This window comes from Topomyia yanbarensis, chromosome 2 (assembly GCF_030247195.1).
Source record: "Topomyia yanbarensis strain Yona2022 chromosome 2, ASM3024719v1, whole genome shotgun sequence".
In the NCBI taxonomy this organism is placed as follows: Eukaryota; Metazoa; Arthropoda; class Insecta; order Diptera; family Culicidae; genus Topomyia; species Topomyia yanbarensis.
The window spans coordinates 437,733,470-437,760,692 of record NC_080671.1 but is presented as its reverse complement, the minus strand read 5'-3'; the positions used below and the strand labels follow the sequence as shown (position 1 = coordinate 437,760,692).

General features: G+C 39.8%; 1 protein-coding gene across 3 annotated transcripts; it reads right to left on the bottom strand.

Annotated features, from left to right (window-relative positions):
• Window positions 1-27,223, bottom strand: LOC131685567 (cysteine-rich hydrophobic domain-containing protein 2). 3 transcript variants are annotated; one of them, XM_058969382.1, is made up of 4 exons: window positions 26,890-27,223; window positions 24,098-24,914; window positions 980-1,190; window positions 1-905 (listed from the first exon to the last, which is right to left on the bottom strand). In XM_058969382.1, exons 2-4 carry the CDS (start codon window positions 24,217-24,219, stop codon window positions 738-740), a joined length of 501 nt encoding a protein of 166 aa, XP_058825365.1. In that variant the 5' UTR covers window positions 24,220-24,914; window positions 26,890-27,223; the 3' UTR covers window positions 1-737. The 3 variants fall into 3 exon arrangements, with proteins under 3 accessions (XP_058825365.1, XP_058825367.1, XP_058825366.1); XM_058969384.1 differs by lacking the exon at window positions 26,890-27,223 and adding an exon at window positions 26,534-26,843; XM_058969383.1 differs by lacking the exon at window positions 26,890-27,223 and adding an exon at window positions 26,136-26,467.

The following is a 27,223-nucleotide window of genomic DNA, read 5'->3' as shown; positions in this document are numbered from 1 at the left end:
TTGAAATAGTTTGTTTTCATTTTTATTATTGAATTCGTCTTACATGCTAAACAAATCTCTATACACTATACAACTACTTCGCGCCTCTCTGATGAATTTGTTTTGTGTTCCTTTTTTCTGTTGCTTTACGGTTGGTTTCTAATAAAGCCTTTTATCAGTATCTTTAATTTTAACTCACCATTTTGCTGTTGCAGTTCTAAGATCACTTGAGTGGTTATTATTAATCAATTTTATTTCATTACGTCTCATCTTTCCGTTCCGTAGTTAGCTTTTCACTATTCAAAATTATTCAGCTTTCGTGTGCGGCAATTTCTGGAAGTTTGATTTACATTTATCAACAAATTTGTCTCATCGAATCACAAAAATAAACTTCTTTGTCGCGCACAGAACGATTTACTCTTTCGCAGACAATTTTATTTAATTATATACAAGATAATTCCTTGCTAAATAATATTTATCTTGCTCCAAAACTAAGCTATTTCTCTTTGATCTAGATCATTTTTTTTAAATATTTGCTTCAGCACCTGCTTCACATCTCTCTCTCTCTCTCGTATCAGAGGAACTTGAACGTTATCGGCAAAATAGTTCTCAAATAGCTGAACAGTCTGCTAGTAACTTTGCTTTTCGTTCCCTCCCGAAACAACAGCCATAATACAATCATGTATTTGAACTAGCAATAATAATTATAATTTATATAGAGACCAAAACTAGTCTGCGTATCCCAATCAAATAAAGCTCTAGTCCGGACGATAGATGGGCGTCTTCGGTATAAACTCTATCAAGAGGACATATTCCATCATCGAGTTTGAATCGCACTGCTGTTTGCTGAGCCGCCAGTGCAGTCCAAGTTTGTGATACAAATGACTATTCTCCCACTCGAGCAGTTTGTTCAGGTGGTGCTGAGCCTGCAATCATACAAAATGCCAAAAAAAGGTTACCGGTTTTTGTTTTAATTAGAAGAATTGCAACAATAACTTACCCTCTTACTTAAACATATCACAGGCCATAGGGAACATCCGAGGGTACAGCAGCAGCACACGCAGCCACAAAACAGCCACTTCACGTTTACAGGAAGTGTCTTCTTGAGGATCGCGTTGATCCGCAGGATGGTCGCCTTGAACTCCTCCGGGGCGACGCGCGAAACCAGACCGGCTGGAAATTGCGCGTTGAACCGGTTGGTCAAGCCGAAACTGCAATAAAAAGAACCGTTTGGAAAAATTGTTAGTATTTGGAAACAATATTTATCAAATGAAGATAATACAAAATATGTTGTGTTAAATACATCTTAATCCTGCGACCTGACGCCACTGATAACTATCAGGAATCAGTAGCGTCTGGCTCAAATGGCACGTTCCCCATGTTGATCGGAGATTTGTGCCTTGCCAAGAATCTTCTTTTCATCATTTTCCTGATGGGAAGGATTGGGGAAGTGGTAAGGTTAGGGGTAAGGAAAACAACGACGCAGAACAATTAAAACAGAGCATTCTGCACCCCCGGAGTGATGCTGAACGATCTGCAGGTGCTACAACAGCAGCAATAAAACTTCCAACCCCCGGAGGGATTTTGAACCTCTACTCAAACAGTTAGCGGATATATCAACACCCCCGAGGGGATATTGAGATAACAGAACGACAACACCCCCGAAGAGATATTGTCATTCAAATACGGCTAAAAAACTATAGCTCTTTACCACACTGGGTTAGGAACAAAAGCATATCCTTAAATTTCAGCTCTCTGTACATAGGTTCATCTATGTATGGAGAACCAAAAATCCGGATGCGCAATTGCATTAATACAGGGCAATTGCATATCAAATGATATGATGTTCCGTAATCGGATTCACAAAGATCACATGAATAATACTCAGCGCGCTGAATAGTAGCAATGTGATAATTGAGTTTGCAATGTCCAGTCAGTGCCCTGACCAGAATACTGCAGTTGTGCTTGGAAAAATGCAACAAATTTCTTGACATTTTCGGACTCACATCCGGCAGAAAAGCCTTTGTTTGCAAGCTACGCCAATGGTTGGTATGTTCGAATGCAGCCCAAGAGCGAATCTTGTGCTTTATCCAACTTATTGACAGTGGTAGAACTGGTTCTAGACCAACGAAATCAGTCGCAGCGCCAGCTATAGCCAATTCGTCCGCCCATTCATTTCCAGTAATACCGGAGTGACCGGGTACCCATAGAAGGTAGATAGCATTTGAAATGCTAAGTTCTTCGATTTGAGTTCGACATGCGATTACTAATTTCGATCTCGAATCTGCCGAACTAAGTGCTGTCAGGGCAGCCTGACTGTCAGAGCAAAAATAGATTCTTTTACCGCAAATTCCCTATTGAAGTGCGGATTGTACGCCACACAGAATCGCAAAGATTTCTGCTTGGAATACGGTACAGTATCTACCATGCGAATGAGATTGGTTTAATCTCATCTCATGACAATAGACACCAGCACCGGCTCGGCCCTCCAACAAAGAACCGTCCGTATAACAAACTACGTATTCTTCAAGTTGTCGCTCCATCCAGCCAGACAGCCATTCCTCACGAAGAGGAATTCTCACATTGAAAGTTTTAGAAGGAAAACTACATGTGAGTGTAAGGTCACTGGGAGCAAGTGTATATTCATCCCAAGTAACCATTTGGGGCCACAGTCTTGTGTGGCTAGTTACACGATCTATTGGGTTACTGTTCCAGAGCCCAGTAACCTTAAGACGGTATGCACAAGAAAGTGCTTCTTGTTTCAGAAACACATGTAGTGGTTTTATGTTCAAGAGTGTCTCGAAAGCAGCAGTAGGTGTTGTCGAGAACGCACCAGTCATCGCCATCAAGACCATCCTCTGAAGATGGTTTAACTTTGATTGGATTGTCATGACTTCTCCCTTCTGCCACCAAACAAGGCACCCGTATGCCAGTATTGGTCTAACAATTGTTGTGTAGATCCACTGAATGTACTTGGATTTGAGTCCCCAAGATTTGCCGAAAGCCTGTCTACATTGGCCAAAGGCCATGCAAGCTTTCTTGATCCTGAAATCGATGTGAGCTTTTTAAGTTTTGAGTCGAGAATTACCCCAACGTACTTAACTTGATCTTCGACAATAATTTCAGAGTAAAAAAACTGCAATGGACGATCTCCCGTTGTAATCCTTCGTTGCGTGAAAAGCACCATTGAGGTTTTATTTGGATTAACTTATAGTCCTTCATGTTGGACTATCCGTTGGACACCACCGCTCAACAACACATAAGGCTTGTTGCATCAAATCAAAAAGTGTGTTAATGCAAATACCGGTGATCATTATATGATAATCATCGGCGAAACCATACATCGGAAACCCAAGCTCATTTAGTTTTCTCAACAAGCTATCGGCGACAAGGTTCCATAGAAGTGGTGACAGCACACCACCTTGAGGACATCCGCAGACACTCAGTTTCCTCATCTCTACTTGTCTTAACGATGAGCACAGATGTCGGTTGCTAAGCATTGCGTGTCCATGATCTCGTGCTGCTTCCAAAATGGATTCGAAAGACACGTTGTCAAAAGCACCTTCAATATCGAGAAAAACTCCTAAACTTGATTGCTTTTGTGAAAAATCTTTTTCAATGTTGAAGACAACATTGTGTAACAGGGTGGTAGTAGACTTCCCCCGCTGATATGCATGTTGCATTGCATGCAGCGGGTGCTCGCCCAAGCTACCATCCCGAATGTAGTGGTCGATTAAACGTTCCACTGATTTGAGAAGGAAGGAGGTCAGATTGATCGGTCTAAAGCTCTTTGCCTCCTCATAAGTGACGCGGCTACCTTTGGGAATGAATTTGACAGTTATTTCCATAACTGACATACTTCAACCCGCCGGATGCCACGCGGCTTCTAGGCTGGTTTTGTCCGGAGAAAGATAATAGAGTTATCAACCTCCTAGTGGACCACAGCCAGTTCGAGAACCGTTGAAAACAATGGTTAGTATTTGGAAAGAATATTTTTCAAATGTAGACAATATAAAATATGTTGTGTTAAATACATCTTAATCCTGCGACCTGACGCCACTGATAACTAACGTTCAAGTAAAGTTTTCAGTGTGTGTAAGAAATAAAACTGCTATTTTGAAATGACGATCGGCCAACCGACTCCCAACAATCTGTATACGGACCATGCGTGCAAAAGTGTGACCTCACACGAAATATTGATTGGAAGAGCTCTCGCGATATAGGATAAAATCGAGTCTCCACAAGAGCTTTCTACGGAAGAAGAATTTGGATTTTGGCAGGTTTGATTCTCGACATAGCGGTTGAAAGTCAGACTAAACGCATACCAGACACGTACTCACGCAGACGGTCTCCCCTAACCCACAAAGAGTACTCAGACATGTACGACCTTCGCGTATAAAACATTCCAGAAAAAATATATTTTCATTAAATACGGGGCGTTAGAAGTCAATAGAGAGCTTGATGAAATGCAGAAATCTTAGTTATTGGCGCCGGTTCGTGGCGAGCTACCGAGAGAAACATCGATGAGCACTCTTTGGGACATTTCCCGACGTATGCAAAACCAACACAATACTAACGAATGCGCGGAATATTCAAACCGTAAATTTCGCCAAGAGAGTCTACCCAGACTCTGTGCCGATACAGAAGACCTATCGCGTCGTGTCCCCTTCGATATTTCGAACGAACCACCGTTTTCAATGATGGAACAATAAAACCGCGGGGTTAGACAAAATCAAATGTCAATATTGTTGAAGAATATACCTGACTACGAGAAAAGGTATTTGTTGGATTTATTCCTTAGATAGTTCCTTGAAGGTAACATTGTCCCTCATGACTGGAGACAAGTGACGGTCATCGTCATCTCAAAACCAGTCTCCGACCACAACTCGTATTGGACCATTGAAATGCTATCCTGTATCCGGCAGTTGTTGGAGAACGTGATCCTGTTCGCCTCGACAATTGGGTCGATAAAAAATAGCGATTGCCTAACGTTGCTCTCGTCTGAAATTCAAATGACCGATGCTAACAAGAAGCAGATCTCATCAGGATACTGAAGGGGGTTTTTGATTTTGTTTCTGTCTACGTTCTATTAGAGAAGCTCCACCAGCATGGTCTTTCATCGATTTCAAACAACTGTTTGTAAAATTTATCTGAAACAGAAAATTTCAAAGCATCTCGAGCATACCTGCTATACAATTTCTACGTTAATGACTTATCAATTCCTATATGTTAAGTAGCCTTAGAGACGATGGAGTAGCCTCTGTTACAGAATACAAAGCTATCGATTTGCAAGGACCATCTCAAAGCACTTTGGACAATTTGGCTCCTCTTCAACTAGGTATCGAATTCTCCAGGGAGAAAATTGAGCTTGTAAGCTTCTATGAATGGATGTAATAATCAATCTACTTTTAAGGTACCTGGAGATATTGGGTATCTGAAACCCAAATGCAACAAAATGATCAATTTTATCCGGGCAATAACCGGAACATGGATGGGTACCCACTAGGGTGGGACAAAAATTAGATTCCTGCTCCGAGCAACTTTTTAGGTACCATTTCGGTCCTAGAACAACTGTGCAAATTCTTAGCTCGATATCTGAAACTATATTTTTGCGCCCACGGTTTAAAGTTTACATAGGATTTTGTATGGGAAAGTTAACTTTCACAAAACAATTCCTCCAGAAGTCGCCCATTGCTTCCAAAAAATAAATCAATATGTGGCTTTTACAGGAAATTTAACAAAGAAACAAAGTCTCGAAGACCACGAAACGATCTGACGCTCGAGAAAAAAGTAATTAAGCAGAAACCGATCGATGATCTGACGATTGATTAAACATTCATTTTTTCTAGCACCACTGCTGTTGGTTGTCCAATTATATACAATTTTGTTTTGATCTTCTCTTAATGTGTCGAAATCAATTATATGTACCGTTTGGTCACTTCACAAGACTTTTGAAGGATAAATTGAGGATTTTTTTGTACATAATAAGTGAAAGTTAAAAATTTTTGTATATAATTCGACCATCAGTAGCAGTGATGCTATGAAAATTGAAATTTTCAACAATCTTCAGAGCATGAGTCTTTTTTTGCTTAATAACTTTTTTTACAAGCGTCAAATCGTTTCGCAGTCATCGAGGCTTTATTTCCTTCCCAAATTTTCTACAAAGATCAGACATCTATTTATTTTTAGGAGGTAACGGGCGACTTTTGGAAGATTTATTTTGCAAAAGATGATTTTCCCATACGAAATCTCATGTAAACTTTAAACCGTGGGCGCAAAAATATAGTTTCACCGATCGAGCTCAAAATTTGCAGAGTTGTTCTGGGAGCTAAATGGGACCCAAAAAGTTACTCGGAGCAAAATTTTATTTTTTTCATATAACCGTGTCCCACTCTAGTACCCACACAGGAGAGCTAATCAAGCTGTATAGTTGTATAGCTTTGGGTTGAATTCACTTCACACTTGAAACTTCAAAGCTCTGGTGGATGTAAATCGACTTTGGAATCTCTCATATCAATAGCTCATCCGTTGCGATATCTTGAACCCGTCGGAAACTGAAAATTTCGAGAGGCTTTAGTCACAAATCTGACAAATGTCCTTGTACTTTGACTACATGGCCCAGAACACCAATCCTTGTTCAGAAACTAACAACTAAGCTAATTTCTCAGATACTTTTGATTCAACTGCAATCTTTAACACGTTCATGAAGGAAAGGATTCTTAGAATTCCGGATCACATACGGCCACCAGTGATCATTGATACAGATCATTATTTCGAGGAAACCTCCCGTACTTTCTGGGAGGAATATGGTAATTCCTGCGAGCCATATCTGAAGATCTAACCAGAATACCGTAGTTTCGAAACCTTCACATTGCCTCATCCCGGACAGCGAGATAGCAGATTCTTTATCTAAGGTAGGCGCTCTAGAAGATGATATCTACAAAAGACCAATCTGCTACAACGCATTTTTGTGTATTTCGCGACGAAGAAAACTCGAAAATTTGCTTTGACGACAGCTACATTTTGTTATCTCGAAGATTTCGATTTTGAAGTCTTGGTTTAGGGGATTGGATGTGGGTCGGAATTTCATTCGTGTGATGTCCCATCTGGTCCTACAACATCCTACGCGAAACTCAGTGTGTTACTGATCCACATCAGAGTCCTAGTACGAATTCGTCGGGATATACGCTACTGCACATTTTGTAATCTGGAAGCATGTTGGATTTTTGTGTTTCGAATTCATCTCGTCAGTAACTAGCACCAACTTGGGGCCAAAATTGACGATGTATCTAAACTAGTACCCAAATTAGCTATGGCAATGCCAGAAGCTCTGGTTTGCTGACGAAAAAACAAAAACGAGCGCTTGTCTTTTGACTAGGGAGCAAAACGCCTGGAACAATGCAATATTTATTCCCAAACCAGAGCATCTGGCTTACTGTGCAAAGTTGGGTTTGAAGATGTTTCAATGTTACTCGGCAATTGATTTTTTTCCGAGAGTTGTCCTACTGGAGCTGTAGAGCTAGGTTCTCAGAAGGGCTCCCCGTCAGAATCACACACTACACAATTGCAGACGAGACAGGCAATGGCGCCCACTACAACACAGCTTAAGGCCAATTGTAGCGGGCCGTGATTCTGAATGTGATGTTCATTGTACGGTTCAGGTATGTGCGGACTTCGCGATCGCGTATATCATCGCGAAGGGCTCGAGCATTTGTACGTTAACGCGATCGATCGCATGTACGTTTGTAAGTCGCGTATGCTAACGTGTATGTAACTTCTATATTAAAACCGTGTGCCTATCGCATATTCGCGTGTGTTCCAGAATAATCGCACGCGGACCGTGAATCTGATACTTAATTTTTCGTATACGGTTCAGATTCTAGAAGAAAGTGGGTTCTTCCATATCACTAGTGTTTCCAGACATGTCGCCATGGAACGTGTTGTCTAGTGAATATGAGCTTTATTTTTTGATTGATATAACTGATTGTATGGACCTAAGTTGCTAGAATGGAGGGTGAAGATTTCCGAACGTGACCGATTCATGATCGGGCGCGTTTGCGGGGTCGCGTTTGAGACCGCGTTTGTAACTTCGTAGGTACTAAAACGTTCACATTATTACCGGAGTGTTACCAAGTTCGCGGGCGTAAGTGATCGCGAAGGGCTTAAGCCTTCGTATGTTGACGTCTTTGTCGCGTGTGTGTGACTTCGCGTGTATAAATTCGATTTTGTAACCCTGTGGCCATTTCCATATTCGCGTGTGTTCTTGGATGGCAACGCGGACCGTCATTCTGATATTTAGTTTCCGGTGTACGGATCACGTTCTGACAGGGAGTGAGTTACCCTATATCATTAGAGTTCCCGATCATGTCGCCATGAACTGTGTTATCTAGTGGAAATGGAGTTATTTTTCTTCATTATTTTTCAATTTTTTTGGCTTCTTTTTTTAATAATTAACATGGACCTGGGCTGTTGGTACCGAAGATAGAGACTTCCGGACGTGCCCGATTCATGATCACGCGAGCACGGGAGTTTGTAGGTTGACGCTTGAGATAGCGTTTGTAAGTTTATGAGTGCTGAGACGTTCACCTTATCACCGGGGTGTTATCACATTTGCGAGTTCGAGGGCGTAGCTTGCTTGGATAATCGCGAGGGGTTCTAACGTTTGTATGCTGACGTGATTTTGTAACATATTTGCGTGTGTTCTTGAATGGTCGCGCGAACCGTGAGTCTGATATTAAATTTTCGGTGTAAAATTCAGATACCAGCAGAGAGTGGGTTCCCTTATATCGCTAGGGTTCCCAGTCATGTCGCCATGAGACGTGCTGTCTAATAGGTATGAGCGCATTTTCCTAATTGGTCCAGCTCAAGGCATGGACCTAGGTTTCTAGGATCGAGGACAGACTTCCGGACGTGACCGATTCGTGATCGAGTGCGCGAAGGCATTTTTGTAGGTTCCCGCGTTTGAGAATTTAGGAGTGTTAAAACGATCACTATCACCAAGGTGTAATCATGTGTGCGAGATCGCGGGCATAGGTGTGTGTGGGTGGTCGCGAAGAGATCAAGCGTTTGTATGTTAACGCGTTTTTCGCATGTGCTCGCGTGTATGTGACTTCGCGTGTATACACTCGATTCTGTGACCGTGGAATCAGTCACATATTCGCGATGCTAAATTTCAGTGTGCGGTTCATATGCTAGAAGGGAGTGAGTTCTCTCGTATCAACTGTAGTTTCCAGTTATGTCGCCATGGAACGTGTTATCTGGTGGATCTGAGCGTCATCTTTGACTGACCGAGCTGAAGGCGGGTGTAGAATGCCAGAATAGTACTCGAAAAGAAGAAATAAAAGACAATAGATGAGAGACGTAATAGATTAGACAGGTACAAGATGCAGCGGAAGTTATGATCATCACATGAAAAATATACATTAGTACTTCAAACACTACTAATACTTGAATAGCCAACCACCCCAAATAGCACATCCTTTCTCAATTATCTATTTGCTATTGGTTGATTGTTGGTTGTGAGATGGCAAATAGAGGAAAGGTATAGAACAGAAAAAAGACTCACATCAGCCCTCCCGGCCTCCTCGATACACCACTATCCAGGCGTATTGTAATCAACATCTTGAAGCGGGCTTTTTATATAAATCAAATCCTGAGTAGTCATAACGATTGGTGCATTATTAACATGAGAACTAATTAACCTCTAGTAGTAGAACTTAGTGCAAATAAAAACTAAAAAGAGTGAAGGTCCTTATATTTAGATAAACTTATTGCACGGAAACTCGCAGGAGACGTGGGATCTTTTCCGGGTTTCAGGATGGAGATGTATTTGGCTCGCTTCCACTCAGGTGGGAAATAGTGCAGCCCGAGACATTTGTTAAAAACGCAACTGATTACTGTTACAACTTTTAGGGTCAGCTTTTTGTACACTATGTTAAAGATCCCATCGAATCCGGGGGCTTTCACATTTTTTGTGGATTTTATAGCAGATTGTACTTGTTCAACCGTAGTTTGCTGATCTGGAGAGATACAGGGGGTGTCGTCAAGGGTTTTAACTCGCTGTCTAACTTATTGCTCTAGCGGACTTATTATTGTAGCTCCAAGATTGCTAGAGTGCTGTAAATTCTCACCAATCGCATTGGCTTCATCTAGAGGTGATGACAATGTTGAGCCATTTATCTTCAAGGGTGGGACTGGTCTAGGTTTGGTTTTTAGGACCTTAGTTATTTTCCAGAAGGGTTTAGAATAGTCTTTTAGGGCTTCTACATCTTTAGCAAATTCTTCGTCTTGGAGAATGTCTACTCTTACTACGGATTGACTTGTTCAATTCAGTCATACTAGCTTTTTTGTTCAAATCACCTGTCCTTTGAAACTGGCGTCTGTGTATATTTCTCAGACGGATCAGAATTTGAGTGTGAGGGTCGATGGTGATGAATTTACCACGCACTGATGTCCTTCGGATGCACATTCTGTCGGCTTCATCGATGGCTCGATTAAGGTTCGTATATATTCGTGTATATCATCTGTAGAGTTGAGTGGAGTAGCCTCATCCACACGCGAGTCCACTATACGTTGAAAGTTCACCCAGTCCACATTATGGTAGTCCTTGCGTAGATGCTGTGCTGATACGGTAGCATTTTCTCCATATTCGCATACCACCGGGTAGAGATCGGAGCTGAGTACATCAAGGGTTACTGGTTTAGAGACTTCGACGTTGGACAGGAAAATATCTAAAGTTGACGTGGTGCCTGACGGTGACAGGAAGGTTGGCTCATTCGGAAATGAACTGTGTAATATCCTAGCTGGGCGTCGTCGAAGAGGATCTTCCCATTAATGTTGCGGCGATTGTTCTTCCAAAGTTAATGGCGGGCGTTCAGGTCACCTCCAATAATGAATTTAGAGCGGCCTCGCGTGAGTTTGGCGAGGTCGTTTTTGAATCGTCATGATGAGCCGTTGCTGATCTCAAACTGTTTGGGGCAGTACACTGCAATGATTTTGATGCAACCAGATGCTGTTTCTATTTCAATGCCCAGAGCTTCGATGACTGACGTGCCGTGATGCGGAAGGACTGCAAACTTTATTCCCTTTTTGATGATTGCCACTCTTCCTCTCTACTTCTAGGCGGATGGTTGAGTATTCCATAATCGAGAAGGCGACGGACGACGAAAGGTAGGTTTCTGTGATGAGAGCAACATCTATCTCTTGGGAGCGAATGAAATCCACTAGCTCCAGGTTTTCCCCCTGACAGAGCGAGCGCTCCAGTTTAATATTTTTAGTGGTTTAGCAGCCATAGCGGATCACCATAAGATCCAGGACCTGGATCTGTTCCTGCCTGGTTCGACACTGCTGCAATTTTCCACACATTTCTGTGAAAATAGTCATTAACTGCTCTGGCGCAAACTTGTGGGGAAGATCGTTTTCGCAGGAGTTGGACGCTTGCGTTTGTGTTTGATTGGTGCTGTCTATTGTTGTCCAATTTGGCAGTGGTCCCAATGGCACAATTACGGTTGGAGGATTTGGAGTTGCTGACCAAGCTAGTGGTTGGCCCCGCAGTTTGCGCATTTGCATTTGACAGCGCCTTCGACTAGGCAGTCGACCGTAGTGTGGCCTCGCCCACAGATTCCACATCGCGGTTTGACGTTGCAGTTTTTGGTGCCATGCCCAAAGTTTAGGCATCGTTGGCACTGGGTGACGTCGCGGTTCGATGCACGATACGATTCCCATCTAACGATGATTGTTAAGATGAAGCGCACTGCTTGTAAAGCGCTCAGCATAGTTGTTCCCTTGGCAAAGTTTACCAGATAAAGGCAGTCGCGAAAAGATTTATTGTTACCACGACGTTTCATCTGGACGACGCTAACTACGATTAGCTTGTAATGGTTTCTAATAGCGTTTTCGATTTTTCTTTGTGCTCCACCGGTGTAGTGCAAAGGAAGAGATAGACTGATTACACCCAAGCTAGAATGAGTGTAGCACCGACTACACCGATGTAGTGCACTGTCAAAAACGAAAATGCCATAATAAGTTCCATTTCGATGTCCTCCGTTTTTATTTTAAGTTATCCTCTTACCACTACTTTAAACGGTTTTTCAGCCGCAATGTCGTAGCTGAAAAATTCCGCTGTGGACATTTTTAGATAGCCCGTAACTTTTATGAATTCACTTTTGGTGCGTACCATAATCTTGGTGCCGATCCCGCATATTTTGAATTCCGCTACAATTCCGAGTGTTTTCATTGCCTTTAATGTTCTCCCCAATGATAATGACGTCACCATGATCGGCGGTAACTTCATTTTTGTCTCCAGTACGGTAAGGAAGAATTCGTGAGGAGTTCGCGAAAAGATGCTCCGAAACCATTCATCTCGCTGTTGTTTGTCGCTTTTGCTGTATCGTTGTCTCCTTGCTTGCTGCAGAATTTAATTGCTTTAGGGCGCCGTCACTTTTTTGGTTCCCGTTCGTCGGGGCGATCGTCTCCCGGGGAGCTGTTGGCCTTTGCAATAGCTGGGCTCAGGCTCTGCTTCTTTTTCTTTTTCCCCATTAGGAATGAGTAATCGTCGTCGGTCGAGCAAAATTTCTTCTCTATCCATCGCTGATGATAATGCTTGCATTCGCACACGACCCTCGATTTTGTACTTGGCTCAGTTTACGTTCGAAGCCAAATGGGCAGACCATCGAATGATACCCGTTTGCTTCGATCGACAAAGAGGAGGAGCTTCGAACAAAAACTTCGTGATTAGCGGCTCAGTCTATGTAATTAGCGGGTACCAATCAGGAACGAGCTTCGGTCGGTTGTTTTAAAATCGGTTTTCCCATATGTCTGCATCTTTCCACCCACTGAAAATAAAAATATTAGTTTACGAATGAAAATATTTTCAAATTTAATTCATTTGAGTGGTTTGATAGCGCCAATAAGGGCTAATTTGTTGGCCAAAGAAAATATTCTCCGGAAGGAAATTTTTTGTTGGAAGTTGTACTGATTACTAGCACAAAGCTGCACAAATTAATCCACAGAGATGAATCCTAATAAATAATCACTTTCTCTCCCGGTGTGGACATACAAATGAACTTGCTGAAACCGACTGAAATCACTATGCTTTCTTATCAAGATTTGCGGTTCGGTGCATGAAATTAGCGGGAACCCATCACGAACTAACTTCGGTCAGATGATTTAAAATCGTTTTTTCATGTATATGCTATCTTCCAACCTTAGGAAATGAAAATGATGTCTCTGATAGTAGCACGTACCGACTCAAACCACGCGTGTACAACTCACAAATATTTCTTTCTCGATATTGTGCAGCCCTCTGTTCGCTCCAAGCAGTCAAATACGAATGATAATAGAAAAAAATCTGTCCGGAGCTATATTTAAAACCTTTCGTCATTTTATTGTTCGGTTGGTGCACCATATTGACGGCTCTGTCCGGGATTGGCTGAAAATTTTCACTTGTCCGTGTCGTTTTCGAAAGATTTTTCAAAATACTACGCTTCTGTTGATAATGCATGCCTTACATATTTCAAAATTTAATACAACATTGCTACACATATTTTCAACCAAATGCTGAAGAAATTGATTATTTATATTCAGTACAACTTACATGTTTTTTCTTCCGAGTTTTTGAAAAGGGGCACCTATATTGAAACGTAAATCGTTAGTCACGACAAAAGTACATTTTCTCATACTATTTTCCAGATAAACTTCAAACGTAATGCACATATCCGACGAGCTATCAATCGCTCCCAAAATTTGAACAATTCTTTTGGAACCACGAAAAAGGTTCAAAAAGGACTGTGCTCGCTAATTAGGATCATTTTAATTTTTTCCCATGCAACCTCGAGCCAGCTTAGTATACACCTTGTCCAACATATTCGGAAACAAAAAAGCAAAGCGTTGGAGTACTTCACCCCGTTGCGGAAATTGATTTTCTGATTCAAAAGACTATGCCGCCGATTATTAGTGTGCACGACGAAATCAGAGCTAGTATGACGATCCTACACGAAAAAAAAATTCGTTCATAAATTCATGAACAAAAAGGTCACGATTTCATGAACTGGACGATTTACGAAAACCGTGACACAGTTCCTGAAATTATGATTAATAAACCTCGTATTCATGAAACTATCTATGTTTTCTAAAAACCAGTTCGCCCCGAATATATACAGGGCGTTACATTAGAATGTTTGGTTGGGTTACTGTTGTTGTTTAGTTTTTGTTGTAATTCTTGTTCTTGATTTGGGAATACACAGTCGATAGTCAAACGTTGTTCATGATTTCAAGAACTTATTCGCGATTCTTGTGAATTCTCATGACGTTAGCGGGATTAAAGTTCATGATTTCAAGATCTTAGTCGCGATGTTCGTAATTTTCATTCACGTTATCGTGATATTTTAGTCATAAGTAGAATGATTCATGTTCTGGAGTTCACGTAAAAATTTCATTACCATGTTGCATGAAATTGTAAATGATTAGGGATATCACAAGCACGCAAATAGATACTAGATAGTTCATGTATTAGGAATCATGAACCAGTTCACGAATACATAAATAATATTTTATGATTTCGTGAACTATTTCACGAAAACGAATGGTAAATTGTGACTATTATACTAGGTATCATGAACCGGTTCACGAATACATGAATAATAATTCGTGATGATGTGAACTATTTTACGAGCACGGATATTGAATCGTAGCTGATATATTAGGAATCATGAAGTAGTTCACGAATGCATGAATAATATTTGATGATTTTGTGAACCATTTTACGAGCACGGATATTGGATTGGGACTAATATATTAGGGATCATGAGTTAGTTCACGAGAATTGTATAGTGTATGGGTTCATGAATAAAATTCCGAATTTCGTGAAATAGTTCACGAAAAAATAGCCAGATAATTTCGATGTTGTGAACTGTCATTCCTACAACTGTCATTCCTACAACTATGAAAAAAAAATCATGTGTCAACCTTTGGTTTTATGAATAATGTTCATAAAGTTGTGAACTAGTTCTTGGCGGAAACCGTGACTGAAATTCACAAAACAAAATCAAATATTTCCACAAATGAAAGCGTTATGCGGGCGTTACTGAAGGGAAATTGAACATAATTATAAAAGCCATGATTTTTGGTCCTGGTCCTGTTTTCATAACGTAAAAACGTGATTGTTCCTGAATTCATGGCACTTTATTCACGATTTTGGGAACAATTTTTTTCCCGTGTACTGACTACTAAGACTAGGAGGACAGGGTCTCGAACATACGACGAGCGCCTTACCCTCTAAACCTTTAGACCAGGACTTCACTTGCTCGCGAATGTGCTTTGTTTTTGAACGTGCTTTGATGCAGCAATAGCATGCAAACTTATGTCAACCCGATAAGAAAGCAATAACACAATTACAACAGAAAGCAATTTTCATAGTAAGACGTGTTATAAATTTGGTCTCGTTAGTAGTTAAAACAACAGAAAATTATAACAAGTAACAACGTAAGATATAGCTTTAAAATCTTTCTGTAATGTGTTTCTGATCGGGAATAGTGACATCTGACAGTAGTTGTAAATGGTTTACCTCTAGCAACATGGCATGGTTCGAAACTCTCCCACCATCCATTATTTAATTAAATGACATTGCATGCTTCTAAATAGGTTTGGAATAGTTTTACACCCGACCAGTAATCGCTACAGTAATCGGCCCTGTTTCCTACAGTTCTGAACGTTGTTGAAAAACATTAATTTATTCCGATAGCTTCGGAGAAGATTCAACCCAAAGCGAACCACTGTAATAGGACCCGATAATCCGGGGTAATAAAATAACCGCTATCGGAGAAGTTACGCCCTCGGAGATCTACATATGCATGCTGCTCACACTAGAATATTATAGGTAACCACCATACGCTATATGGATACATCAGCCTGTGGTGCTATAACACATTGGCTTATATAAGCACTTCACTTAGCCCCGTACAAAGAGGATTGCGGTGAGCCGCCGCATTGATGACAGGATGCGCAATGGGGGCAAGCGACGGTGGGGTGGAGGTGCATGAAAGCAAAATCACAGCGCCGAGTGTTGGAAAGACCGGGACCGACCGACAAAAAAGGAATTTTCATTCGGTGCTAACAGGCAAAAGCCCTACATTTCAATTCATCAAACCATAGAAGGAACTTTGGCCAGTTGGGTGGTTGGTTGGTTGGTAGGTTGGTCGCCGTGTGGTTGGTGAGGAACAGAAGAGTATCACCTTGATTGGAATATTAATTTTCTCACTCGTCGTGTTTTTTTTCTGCTTCGTTTCATCATACCACCACAGTGGCCTTCCGGCTCCGTTTCCCCTGGGGGAAGATTGTCGTGGAGTGTGTGGTGTTGAAGGGGAAGATATTTTATAGTCATTTCACTTGTCGATTTTCGTTGAATTGCCTCGTGTTTCGGGACTGGCTTGGTGTGGTTTTTTTGGAGCGAACTTGATTTGCACAAAATCGTGCACTTTCTCGCCTCAAACATTACCGCAAGTATCGAATCGGAATTCACGCTGCAGGTCAGTGTTTGTTGATGTAATAGTTGGCGCGCGTTATAACCTAGTTATGTGTATTTTGGTGGTTTTAAAATTAGTAGCAGTTGATGAAGTGATGTTTGTTTTATTTGTTTCAATTCGATGCGTTATTTTACGGTTTTGATTTTTTTTCTAGGGGCTATTTTATATAAGTAGTTGATTGAATGCGAGAAATGGTTTGTATTCATCTGATGCTATAACAGTGGCATATAAGCAGCGGAGACTGGATAGTAGGCCGCCCACGCCGTTTGTTTTAACCCTTTCATGCCCAACATTTTTCTAGTGTATGTAGGGGTTTCAAAACTATTTTTCCTTGACAACGGTGAGGTCAAGAAACACGAAAAGCCTTTTTTCTTAAAGATAGGTACTTCCCTCGCCGTGCTAGAAGCTGCTCATTTTTAACCTTCCAATGCTCAATACAATTTTCCCATAATATTTACAATAGTCCACTTGCGTGGAAAACGTTACCAATGACAGTCTAAATTGATAAGTTTTATTAGTTTTCAATAATATTGCAACATAACGAAGCTATATGAAAAATTCATTTTCCGTCGTCAAGGTAAACTGTCCCTGGCAGCACTGCTCCATCGGAATCCAATCAGACTAATTACAATAACTTCAGTTCTAGAGCTGATCCTTATAAGTGTTAATACTCAAATGAAAGGTAACAGTCATATTTATTAGCCTTACTTGTTTTTGTGAGCAAATCTTACCTAAATCAAAAGTTATCGCTGTTTAAAAACGTTGTTGTCCACAAACAACATGTGCATGAATGGGTTAATTGCTTTTCATTTTATTTTTGCAAAATGTAAAATTAATGGACCGAAAGGGCAAATTATGAAATCAAATTCCTTAAAAAGTGATATTAAAATAAACGTACCATTAAGAGAAAATTTGGAATTTTCCAACAAAATTTCGCCGCTCGTAAAAAACGACTCTATAAGACACCGTTTGCCGAAACATTATGATGCGACCAATGTAAATAAGTAAAATTCATATAGTTCATCTTAGGTCATCTAGTCGTTTCATTTGCTGGTGACTAAACTTCATACAAAGAATATATAACACTACCCAAGTAACAATTTTGGTTATATTGAAGTTTTATAGCGGTTAATAAAACTAATATTTAAAACCTCCCATGCTAACCTTATGGTCTTATGTACTTCCTACAGGCTGCTATAAACCCATGTTATGACAAATTGACCCAGTTTTATTGTAATCGGTAGAACTTGTTATGCAAACTGTCATAGGAGAAATAGTTTTATTACAGTTCTATTTTACTCTTTAGGTGTGATATTAAACCCGAGGGATTGCCCTTCCTATGATGATTCTCAGGGATAGACCGTTCCAACTTCAAATTATGGTCTTGTCAAATTTTGGTCTTTTCAAACTGCAAATGACGTGAAAACCCATACCAGATGATACCAGATAAGGTATAGGCATACGTAAAGCGAGAGTTTTGGTTTTACAATTGGCAACATCTATATTGCGTAAATACTGCTTTACTTCCAGAAAAAAGAAGTTGTTAAAATCGAAATTAATTAAAACAGTGTTTTGAATATAGAAACTAGTGCTTTCAGCCTTTTTGGGGTTCTCAAGTCGTTTGCCACCAATAATATTATTGTACACACATGCATGCACGTTATGCAGATTATCTTGAATCTGTTTTGCGCTTGTCAAATCTGCCACTCTTCTTATTCTTATCTGGACACTCTCTTCTTCCCTTTGGGGCAGACCCTCGATTAAACCAACAGCATAAAACCTTCTTCTGACCTAGCAGTGTGGAAAACCACTATATGAGCGCTTTTAAACCTACATAAAACTGTGTAAAGTATTCCTGAAGAAATCCATAAAACTTCTTATGCTATCCATATTAGAACTTTCAGTTTTAACCTGAATTTTTTCACTGATTAGATGCATTCAATAAAATTTTATCGTGGTTTTATTCCTTAACATCGCATGATGCCGCAATCATCGAACAAAATGCCATATTGTAAGGTATACATTTTTTTTCAGAATAATGAATCAAAGAACTTTATTATTGTTCAAAACACATCCATGAGTGTTTGAAGGCATGCCGTTAAGGATTTATGGTGAAACATCACGAAAGAGCAACGCAAAATAAATGCACCACGTGAATTCTACTAAAAAACAGCATTCGGTAATATTTTTCTGCAAATATTGAAACAACACTTAATCAAGTTTTAGTAAAAAATGTTAAATGTTTTGTTAAAAGGTGCAGATTCTTTCAAAAAATGTCTCAAAACGTTTGATTGCACCCTTCATACGGACAAGAAGGCGTATATTTGAGAAATTTTACTTTGCAATTTGCTATATTTGCTTCAAGGCGACATTTTTTTTTAATAAAACTTGGTATACTTGAATAATTCTAAATCGGTTATAACTGAGCAATTCATATAGCAAGCGTGTTTATCATGGCACTTCTGCATCTATGTTGTGAGTGACAAGTTTTATGCTGGACTAAATCACAGCTTGCTGGTTTTGATTATTTTGACAGTGACTGTCCAGGATGGTAAATGAAAGGTGGGGGTTTTTACTATGTAACAGTGCGTTGACAACCGCAGTAGCGTTGAGTAGCGCAATAGATTAAAATAAACACACTGAATACTCGCCATTTCTGTAGTGTGTTCACCATTTACTGTCAGTGTTATTCCAATCGAGCACGAGATTTGTCAATAGTCCTCGTTCGATAAAGATTCGCAGAGATTTTCTTCAAATTGTGTACCGAAATCTAGGGACAGATTCGTTGAGATGCATTTTTAAAAATCAACGAAATTAAAACTTTCCATCAAAATACAAATTTGAAATGCATTTTGCGTTGCGTATAAGACGTCAAAGCCTTGCCACAAACTAACTCTACTCCAACAAGGTTTCGAACGAAGCGTAAGACGCTTGTTGATCAAATGTTTCGGCAAAAGAGTGAAAGTTGATGCAAAAATGGAAATGAAATGCGTTTTGACGTAGGACTACGTCTTTGTTTTCGATATGGGGGTGCACTCTTCAAATTCTACAAAAATGGTATGTAACGAAAAGTGGTCCAATTTGAAACGCATATAATTCAGCCATTTCACGATAAAATTTCAAATTTTTTGCACAAATCGCCCCGAAGTACTTCCAAGAATAGATTCCAACAGATAAACCCAAAGATTTTTGATATCATAGCATTAAAAAATTAAATAATATACAACCTTGTCAAAATATCGCGCATTAACACACAGAAGATAGCGCTTCCCAAGCCCTGTACGACAGATTGGTGTACCTAGTGCGCAACGCTTCTATGAATGACGTCATCATCGACTATTTAAAGAACGGACTTGGCCAGACACGCTCAGTTCCCTGTTGAACGGCTGGCGAAGCAGGTCACTGTGCTGTGTTTTTTACAGCCAGTGTAGCTGAGCTAGAAATCCGTTACACTGGCTGTTGAGGGACGCTATCCTGTGTCGTCCAACAGGCGACCGCTCCAACTGCTTCCTAAATACCGCTGTAATGTTGCCAGTAAATTTTTGGTTTAACTAGCACATGTATTTGCTATTTGCGCTTGAAATTAAGTAATGTAGTGGTAGTAATAAGCTTCCCATTTTGGTTTAAACGCAAGGACAGTTTTTAAAACAGGATTTGATTAATTAGTTTAGCTCATCTAAGCAATTTTATCAATTCTGTAATTTTAAAGGAATTTCACGGAACTTGGTGAATTTGGCCCCACTTGCAACTGGTATAATCAACCTGCACAAAGTGTTGCATAACGCAGGGCTGTTTTTGGAACAAAATGTGTTATCATTCAGCCCTTCGCTATGCAAAATCACGATATTATGACAGATGGGCTAAGCGCGGCCGTTCCTTTCAATCGGGAAAGGCCGCGTGGAATTTTGATGAAATGCGCTAATAGTGTCGTGGTGGTACTAGTTGTCTCTTTCGCTCTACCCATCATCATCAGCGTTGACTCATTTTGCATTGTACGCTTGGGTTCAATGTTTGGGGCGAATGTGTAGGGGAACTGGCGGTAAAATGAATACGTTAAGCAAAGTCATTATTTTCTAACTAATAAGTGAATGAGATATTACAATCACCGTATGTTTCTTGTTAGACATGTTTTGTACATATCTGGTAAAAATACTTCGTCATAAACACATTTTTTCAAACTTGATTCTTAATTTCTAAACATGTCCAAAAATGAGACATGTTTATAGCGAGTGGGTAAAATGAACATGTGGCGGTGGTAAAATGAACAGCTTCTGGTGACCTGCAAAATGTCCTGTATGTATGCAATGCGCAGCGTTGGAAAGCATTTTCCGATCAATACTAATATCCCAACAAATCATGAGCTTTGCATATACACAGGGCATTTTGCAGGCAAAAAAAATTGTCACGGAAGAATTGAATTTTCATGACGTAATATTAACCATTTTACAATCCTGTGGCATCGAAACACATCTACAAACTTGGGGTTATCCATGGGTGTTTGAACTTTTAGGATCTGTTTGAGAGCAACTAGAAAGCTTGTTCTATACATGAGATGTGATTATATTGTCTAAAATTTGATTTTTCTTCACCGGTCCGGGTGTTTTTTTTCCCACACACTAAGTACTAAGAAAATAAATATTTTACATTAAGTAGTATAGTCCTACGTCTACAGTTCGTGCAACCCCATAGGGCTGCTCCTTGTAGTTTTTTTCAAATTTGTTATGCATTTTCACAATTTTACTTATTTACTTATTTTTCAAACGAATGTTATTTTGTTAAATGTGTTTTTTTAGCATCAACATAAGTCACCAAATCGTAAATCGTCTTCAGTACATGCGTTAAAAATATCAAACAAACAACTTTGCCGAGGAAAGTTTTTTGGTAGGACACCTCTGTCAAAAGATAGTACTAATCTAGATCAGTTTCTACTTATCTAGATCAGAACCAAAGTTGTCAAAGTAATTATCACTTCCATCTAAGACACTTTGCTAAATACACTAATCCTCCACGATATATACCCAGGGTGCTAGAGGTTTTGAGCGTCGAAAGTAGCATTCTGCCCCACCGTACGACGTCTGAATTTGATAAAAACATGAATAAAGTTGAATTTGCTTATATTTTCCTTTCATTTAATTTCACATATGATTGAAAATCCTTCAAACATTTTTGAAATCGTAAATTGAAAATCTAAACTTTAAAAGCAAGGTTCCATTTTTGGCACGGTTCCGGTTTTGACAACTGAAAGAAATAAAATTGTTGCCAAAAACGGAATCCTGCTGTACTACGAAAAAATGTACTTTTAGTTTAAAACTAAGAAGTTGCATATTTGATAATACTGCCGTTAAAAAGTATTATTTTTTCTAGCTTCTTTGAACAAATCCTTCAAAAATTATCTCACCGATTGATTCTACTAGTGCAAACTGTACCAGCGATAAAATCCGAAGAAAAAGACTTTTTTTTTAAAACGATTTGTTAAAATCAAGTGTTCCCATGGACCGAGGGTGGTTCAAACGACACATTAATTTAGGTTATTATATATTTTGGGTTTAGATGAACATTTTCTTCAAAAGTGGTTCCAATCCGTGAAGCTCGATTCCATGTTTTGATTTTTTTGTAACTTTCCCCGAATTTATAAGCTATTTTTGAGGTAGGCCAAAATTAGAGTATGTTAGCCCTAGAACCCTCCTCTTCCCCGAAAAAAGTTCTACAGCAAAATCCGTTTTTATCGGCTCCATGGTGAGTTTTAGGCTGATAAAACGGGGACATTGAGAAAATCGGGACATATATTTTTCTTTCTTTTTATGAAACCAATGCTCTTAAAATATTCTTCTTTAGTCCCTAGATATAGCCTTACAGCCTTTTCTGATTTTTTAGCTTAATTTTCCGCTAAGATTTTATTTTTGCATATTTTGGATCTCCAAGATAAAAAAAAATGCTCAAGAAAGGATTATCTCCAATTCAACATGGTTCGTCTGTTAGAGCCCATCAAACTATCAACTATCAATTTTCATATGAAGCTGACAAAATCGGGGGTAGACAAAATCGGGGTCTTCACTGTATTAACTGTAATGATCGAATTAGCACTATAATCAGAAATTCTAATTGAAATTTGTTTTTTTTTCGAAACGCCCGGATAATCGAATCATTTTCCCTGGATAATTGAATCCTCGGACAATCGAATCCCCAGATAATCCAGTCCCCGGATATCCGAGTCTGACCTGAACTTGTTAAGAACGAAGCAACAACCTATTTGGGCGCACAGTTGGCCGGATTATCAACAAAACTGTGACATTCCTACCAATGAGATGAATAAGGGCTTGTCTACCCTATATACTACCTATAATAGCAAATGAGTTCCATGTTCTATGGGATTCCCTATCTACATGGGACTGACTTGCGATTATCGGCAGCATAGGGCTCCAGCAAGTGTCGAACTAACAATCATTCCTTTTCCTGTTGCTATCTACGGCTGGCCTGAACGGCGTTGATATCAATGAATAAACAACTTGAGAATACCATAAGTTGTACATTGAAGGAAGATTTGTTAGTGCCAGACTTCATTATGCATAGATTCTCTGTACAATTTCAGTTAGTTCAGATTAATAACTATATTGCAACTAGGGGTGGTCGCACAAGCTCAAATCGCTATATCTCAGAAATGGTGAAAATTAAATTGAAGTTCTGTGTTATTTGAGGAACACAAAGGCATTAGGCTTTTTAAAATAGAAATGCATATACTACAAGAAAAATGCATTTAAAAATCCATTTAAATGCAAAATTTTGCATTGCAACACTACTCCCAAAAATTGTCAGAGTAAACATAACTTCTTCCCATATATCAGAACATGTCACATTTTGTCATACCACATCGTATCTTCCCATCATCCAAAAAGTGTTGCAGCATTTATGAATGGTCCAAAGGCAGCACAACAGTGGCGAGGTGTCTTTGTCTCCGGGTAGGCTCAGAAATAACGAGGAAAATGATATCCAAGGGGTTCAGAATTGAGCGACCGAAAATAAAAGTCGCAAGGACAGAACATGCTTCGTAAAACCCGCTTTAAATATATTAGAATATAAAAACCGTAGTATAAAAATTGAACTGCGGCTCTACTTTATAACAGTCGAATAAAAAAAACATACAGTATAAAAACCGGAAAAGAATATATCCGATTCTTACAAAGTAGTTTTTTAGCCGACTTTTAAACTTGAACATCACGATATACGGATGCTCCTGTGTACGATTTATTTATTTTTTATCGGTTTTTATACTGGAGGTTCAACCTTGTCGAGTTTTACGAGCTAGAACTTTTTAAGCAATTCTTATGCTGAAGGATCTCTGTCCGATTTTTAAGGTTGAAGCTTATTTCCGATTTTTATATTCTAATATTTTTGAAACGGGTTTTACAAGGCATGTTCTTCCCTTGCGACTTTTATTTTCAGTCGTTCAATTGTAGAAATACAAAATAGTATTATCTCATTTTATAAATCTCATCTGTTGCTCAAGTCACATTTAACTCAACCATTTATATTAGATTCCCCGAATCAAATAAAATACTAATAATCAAAGTGAAAAGTCGTGAACAAATAGTTATACTCACACTGTCATATTTCCTGCTCCTCGTATGACAATTGGATCCGGTACCATCTGCACATGGGCCTCCTCCAGCTCCTCCGGATCGGCCAATTCCTGCTCCTCATAGATCGCATCAAAATCAGCCATCTTCCAACCTTTTGCACCGTTCTACAAAAGCCGCAGTCAACTTTACAGCACGTTGATCTTTACTAGTGTTCTTAACTCTCTTCGCTCCGGCTATCTGATCGCACCTTATGTTATAACTTCCAACTCCTGCTGGTTCTACCTTCCACGGTGTGATTAAACCTACGACAATACGCTGGTTTTTTCCTCACCGGCCGACTAGCTACTTCTAGCCGCTTTGGTCGCAGTAGTGACTGATATCCGCTCGGTAGAAGTTGTGTAAACAAAAGATGATGAGACATTTACGACAGCAAAGCAAGGAGAAAGGAAAACATTCCCCCCAAGTTCCGTCCTCGTTACTTTCGTGGCACTGCCTCTAGCAAACACACACACCACACGCAGCTGATCCTTGAACTCAGCTCGACCTTCCTCTTACGGGATCCTACTACTTGTCTATCAAAGGATTCACTCGGTTTCGTTCACCTTTTGCAGAAAAATATCTCATTTTGTTCAATTATTTATCCACTCACTGCCACGACCACAACACTTGCACTTCACAGTCCATTATTACCTACTCTTGCCAATGTTTGTTATTTTATTTACCTCACTTAGCAATCACGCAAATACATAGTCGAGCGATATTTTCTATGTCGCACTATTGTGGCATTCCTCTCGCGGACAGCAGGAACGGTGCGGTGGTTCCCCGGCTGGCATGGACTCTGTAAACGGGAGGAAAAATACGTCCTTTAAGAAAAGCTATATATAGGAATTTCCGAACAATATGGTAGGCCTTGGGAATAGGAGTTGAAATGGGAACGGACAACGATGCTGTCGAGTCGTGACGGATTGTTCTGCCCGAGCAAACAGCACCACTACAACTATAGCCGAACCTTCATCATAAAGCAACAATCTCAGCTGGCCATGGATGAAACAACCAACAGAAGACAACAAAATAGCTTTTATCGAGCAGAGTTGCTAGATTTCATAGATTGTAATTCCGATGCAGTTATTGGGGATGCCCCATTAGCTGTGCCACGTTTACAAGGACCAATGAGGATAATTCCCGGCACATCACTTGGGACAAGTCAGTTGCTATAGGCGTTGCCATGTGTCGTGCGAACGGTTTGGATTTTTCGTGTCTAGTGCTAATTTGGATACTGGATTAGATACATCGTATAACCAGACACCCAGTTGGTGCTCAGTAACTAATTAGCTGAATTCGAAACACAAAAACCAAACTTCATAATTTATTCGTATCCACGGAGTCCTAACAATGCTTCTTAATCCATGAATGCGAAAATGATTTTTCCTTCTTTTGGTAGAATCCAGCGACAGGGTGTGTAGTTTTTCCTGAAGGCAAACAACGCAAAGCATTACCATAATTTTACCCGCTATTCGGGTTTTTTCAATCTGCTTGGCTGTATCAAGCGGGGTGGGGGAATACTTCCACTTTTGCTAAAACATAAACTAATGTTGGTTTTGTTTTAGAATCCGGCTCAGGATGTTCCCTCATAATTCATTTTTACAAGGATTTTACAACAATGGGGCAAATCCAAAAAAGAAATCAGCATAAATCGTCCACTTCTGTAGCGTATGTTTCCTTTTACGTTAAAGAATTGTTTATGCAACCTGCTTAACCGAAAGCGAGTTTCCATTGTACAGTACAACGAATTACTACCCAAGTGCACTTCCCTGTGAAACACCAATGCAGCTGGCGGTCTGGCGTAGTAGTTGATCGGCAGCTCTCTAGAAGACAAGACCTTTCAAATATCATTAGCATTATTTCTTCAAAATTTCTTCAAATTTGCGAGTAGTTCCTTAAATATATAATACAATTATTACAATATGTATTTGAAAACTAGAGATTCAATCAACTTCAAACTACAAAACAAAGATTATTTTTTGGAAGACTTCTTGACAACTACAATCCAGTATGTTACCTAGGATACGTCCAGATATTGCTGTGATCCTGTTGGTAATGCAGCAGGTATTTCTCAATGATTACAATGTTTACAACCTGAATGCAAATTCAGCAACACTGTCGTTCTACGCTTCACTGTGCTAGCCCACCAAAGAAAATGGAAATCCCTCACACCAAGCTAATAGGTAAATGAAACTAAAATCGTAGCAACCTTCGCGCTTGGCAATGTTTAGGTATTAGAAACTTCCTTTATGTTTATCCCTTTTTACTTGACTGCCAGAGTATCATAGCAACAGATATCGACGGCTCTCCGAATTCCTATTCAAGTTCCTTTGTTACGTTTCATCACAGGAAAATCAAGAACCGCACCACACATCGACGTGTGTAACGCATAGCAAAAACAGAAACCTCACTCACACGATGGATATCTTGACTGAATGATTGCTGATGATGGTACTTTTTGAGTAGAAACAACACTCGACGTCGATTACGAAAATATTATTGCACTGCTGTTGCTGCTGTTATTGCTCCTTCTGCATGCTATATACACTCTGCTCTCCAAATCCAGCCAAAACGAACCAAAAATTACTTCACTTCACACATCGTGCGTTTCGTTCGTACTCCTTTCGTAATCTTCGCTTTCGGTTTTGTTTGCTATTCCTCTGCTTACTGGCTCGCTTGCCAAATTCCTCTGTACACGATTTCCCAATGGAACCAAAATACCACATTCAAAAACACTCGCACAGTAAGGGGACTTTAGGAAAATAATTTACCTCTCCACAGTGTAGGTCCACAAACGGATTAGCGACTTTTGCCATCAACTTCTTCTCCAGTACTGTCGCTACTACACGTCTTGTACCCTGCGATATCGATTCCAGCACCAGCCATCGTTATGCGAGAGATAAAATTGAAATTTAAATGTACGCACACAGCTTATAACCGTACCAAATTAGAGACAGTTTCGGTATAGGCAACACTGAATTTGTTTAGGGTTTGGAGGCCACGAACCATCGAAACAAAATCACACCACTGCAAAGGGAAAACTCGATGACCCACGCACTGCGCCACACTCACAATCACTCGATCGCTGATGTACTTTGTTTGATA